This window comes from Nicotiana sylvestris, chromosome 10 (assembly GCF_000393655.2).
Source record: "Nicotiana sylvestris chromosome 10, ASM39365v2, whole genome shotgun sequence".
Classification (NCBI taxonomy): Eukaryota; Viridiplantae; Streptophyta; class Magnoliopsida; order Solanales; family Solanaceae; genus Nicotiana; species Nicotiana sylvestris.
Genome location: NC_091066.1, coordinates 167824780 through 167828415, shown reverse-complemented (window position 1 = coordinate 167828415; position 3636 = coordinate 167824780). Strand labels below are relative to the sequence as shown.

The following is a 3636-nucleotide window of genomic DNA, read 5'->3' as shown; positions in this document are numbered from 1 at the left end:
AGCATCACTTACTCATCTGATAGCATCACTTAATTCATGGTGGACACCTGGGAATATGAAAAAATTGGAAAAGTCTTTTTTTTCTTTTTTCTTTTTCTTTTTTATTTATATTTTATTCTTATTCTAATTTTTTAAGTAAAAATAATATTATTCACGCGCGTTATCAGCGTTATTTGCACACAATTTAGCATGTCAGCACGATCAAAAATATTTATTAGTAGCCATTTTGTCGAATTGGAGTGTTCATGCGAAAAAATTCAAAGTTCAAAAGGCTTTCAGGTTTAACCGGCCAGAAAACCTAAGATAACTGCTTTTTTCCTCTCTGTAAATCACTTCTTTCGGCGAAACAACTGCAGGCTGTACTCATCTCTCTCAAGCCAAAGTTTTCCCTCTTGAACCGGTAAGATTTCAGAATATTTACTGCGTAATTTGGAATTCGGATTCTGCATTTTGATTTAATTTTCAGTTTTGAGATTAGGGTTTAAGAAGACCCCTTTTGAAATATGATTTGATAACAGATGCACTGAGTAAAATCAGATTTACGGGGTCTTATGCCATTATTTGAAACACGATAACAGTGAAAAATTACAGTAAGAAACTGTAATGAAAGAGTTGAATGTATTAATGTATGGTTATTTGCTGGTGCGGCTAATTCAATTTTGGCAAAATCACTTAAAATAACTAGAAATATTAACCTTGGCTTCATTTCCTTTTGCTCGTTTTACCTTTCTCTATTTCTCTGGTGTTGTTGTATTGGATGGGATAAAGGCATTTTCTAGAAGACAAAAAAAAGATGACCAAAATGTCACCTTTTTTGTATAAGCTGGTGTGCACCGCACTAAACTAATCTTACGGGATATCTGTTAACTTCCACCAGCATAGGTATTTGGTAATTCAGATGAGAAGAAATCATGAAATTATCTAGTGTTTTTGCTTCCGATTTGAACCGGAGACCTCATGTTCTCAACCCATCTCATCGACCACTAGGTCCTACCCTTGAGTACCCAAAATGTCACCTTTTTGTATATATGATTTTTTATCATTAAGTTTGTTCAAATGTTATCTGATGAAAAGTGGTCGAATCTTTACACGTCAATGTTATGCAAATAAAATATTTTGTACTTTTACCTTCTAAAACAAAATATTCTTCAGTATGGTTTCTAAAAATTGTAGTAGCTGGCAAATTCAATAGCCAGTGGTGAAATCAAGAATGTATGCTAGAGGTATTCAAATCAAATGGTAGACTGTAAGCTTGTGTTTTTTAGGTGTGATCTAAGCTAATTTTTTAACCCCCTTTGCCACCAAGAATCTTCAATTTTGTCCAAAGGATTCAACAGTTAATATATAATCAATATGTCCTTTTTGTCCTCTTTGTGCTGTATACTTTTTGCTGAAGTGGGTTCAACTGAACCCCGTCGACTTTACATAACTCCGTCCCTGAACCAACACTGAATGTATAGGCTTGAATTCTTGTCATTAGAGCAAATTTTTTGAAAGGAAATGTTCATATCTTTCTTATTTATATGTATATCTCACTACTTTCTGTATATAAAGCTGCTTGTGATGGTCAGTAGTTCTATTTGTACATTCGCGTGTCATTTCTCTTGAATTATTTATTTTATGTACATGTTCTATAATTGAACCATGGTGTCTTAGCATTTCTTTAGTGTTTCATTTGTTCCCCTGTTTGTGTTATAAACCATACCATCTCCGCCCCCCCCCCCTCTTTTGTATTCTTCATAAGGATTGCAGGTCTTTTTGTATGTTTTAATTTTTTTTCCTTCTTGATTGTCTCTGTTTCTTACTTTAATTTACATTAGTCGATATGCTATAATTGTTATAATTTTGTATTTCAGATATGGAACAATCTGATGAAAATCAAAGAGTGAGTTGGAGAAATGTCAATGTAGTGAAAACCTTTTTAGAGACTTGTATTGAAGAAGTATCCTTAAACGGGAGACTTAGAAACAGTTTGAAGCCGGATTCATGGAACAAGGTTAAGCTAGCTCTGGAGACTTCTCATGGTTTACGAGTCACTCAGAAGCAGATGAAGAATCATTATGATTATTTAAAAGAAAAATATCAAGCTTGGCTGCCGATAACTAAAAAGACTGGCAATTTTTATGATCCAGCAACCAATTCCATTCTAATGTCTAATGTTGAGTGGGATGAGTACATAAAGGTGAGTTCATTGTCTAGTATATTTTTCTTCTTTTTATGGTAAAAAGTCGGTTTGACGTGTATATTGAAAGCTATGTTGTTGTGACCCTCCAAAAATGTTGTCGCACCCGTGTCGTATCCTCCAAAAACGCATAGCTTTTGGAGGATCCGATACACACCCGCCAGTATTTTTTGAAGAGTCCAGGCAAATATAGATTGAAAATATGATCTTCTATATTTAAATATAGGCTCATCCAAAAGCAAAGACATTGAAGAGCTCGCCTCTACCTTTTCCGGATCTTTGTACAAGACTTTTTGAGGATTCTAGTGGAACAGAAGTTCATGGTCAGAGTCCAAGCGGTACAATTCCCGGGCCTAATATGTCTTATGTATCTACTGATAAAGATATAGATACACCTGATGTTGCCGAAGATCTACTTGGTGACAAAAATGATGGAGCTTCTAATAATTCTACGTCTCAATCTTCAGTTCCAGTTGAAAGGAAAAGTTTAGGAATTAAGAGAAAATTCTCATTGTCTCAATTGGAAGTTGATGAGAAGATGAGCATTGCATTGGAGATATTGATTAAAAAAAATAGTGGGCCTGACATTGAGGAATGTATGGACAAATTAGAGGGACTTGGATGGGAAGAACCGTTATACAGCGCAGCTGTTAGTATACTTTGTGAAGGTGATAGTCACAGAAAAGTATGGATGAAAATGATAGAGGTCGACAAATTAGAGAGTTGGATCAAAGTCATGGGGAAAAGGATAGGAATTCTTTGATTTTGCTAATTAGCTAATATATACTTTAGATGTTGATTGTATGGAACCTTTTCTTTCTTGTTTCCTAACTAGTATCTATTATGTTTATGGAACTTTGGGTTACTATAATATGCTTATGGAACACTTTCTGTTTGTGAAATACACTTTTTTCATGTCTTGTTATGCTTGAATAGGTGTAGAATAAATTTTTATAGTCACCTTATTGTTTTGAAAATCCAAACCTAGGGAAGAACCAAAAGTGACTGGTGTGAACTTTGGATACTGGTGTGACTGGAATTAATAACTTAAAATAGGCATGAAGTTATTACAGAAATTGTTCTTAACATTCATTTTGTATCTCGTTATACCGTAGCTTGCTGCTGAAAGACGTTGCTAGGCTAGCGTGACTCGCTTTGCTCTTTAAGCTCCGTCCTGCTTGCTCAAACCTCAACATCTATAAAATAGCCCCGAGTCTTTCTCTTGAAGTCCACACGAAATCCAATTCTCTTGGAGAAAATACTATGATGGAGCTAACTTTCTGGCCAAAGTAATGGCCAATTAGATTTATTTTGGTATTATAGCAGTTGAATTTGGTTTGGTTTTCTGATTGGTGTGCTTGTTATTGTCCTTCCTTTTATCTTTCCTAAGTCGAGGGTCTACCACAAAGTTTCTCTACCTTCTTGAAGGTAAGGTAAGGGTAAGATCTGCGTAC

The 3636-nt window shown here is 34.9% G+C and overlaps 1 protein-coding gene across 1 annotated transcript; it reads left to right on the top strand.

The window, feature by feature from the left end:
• The first annotated feature begins 241 nt into the window (after positions 1 to 241).
• Positions 242 to 3097, top strand: LOC104211135 (uncharacterized). Its single transcript, XM_009760141.2, has 3 exons — positions 242 to 400; positions 1857 to 2182; positions 2409 to 3097. The coding sequence occupies exons 2-3, from the start codon at positions 1859 to 1861 to the stop codon at positions 2943 to 2945; spliced, it is 861 nt and encodes a 286-aa protein (XP_009758443.1). The 5' UTR covers positions 242 to 400; positions 1857 to 1858; the 3' UTR covers positions 2946 to 3097.
• Positions 3098 to 3636: the final 539 nt, after the last annotated feature.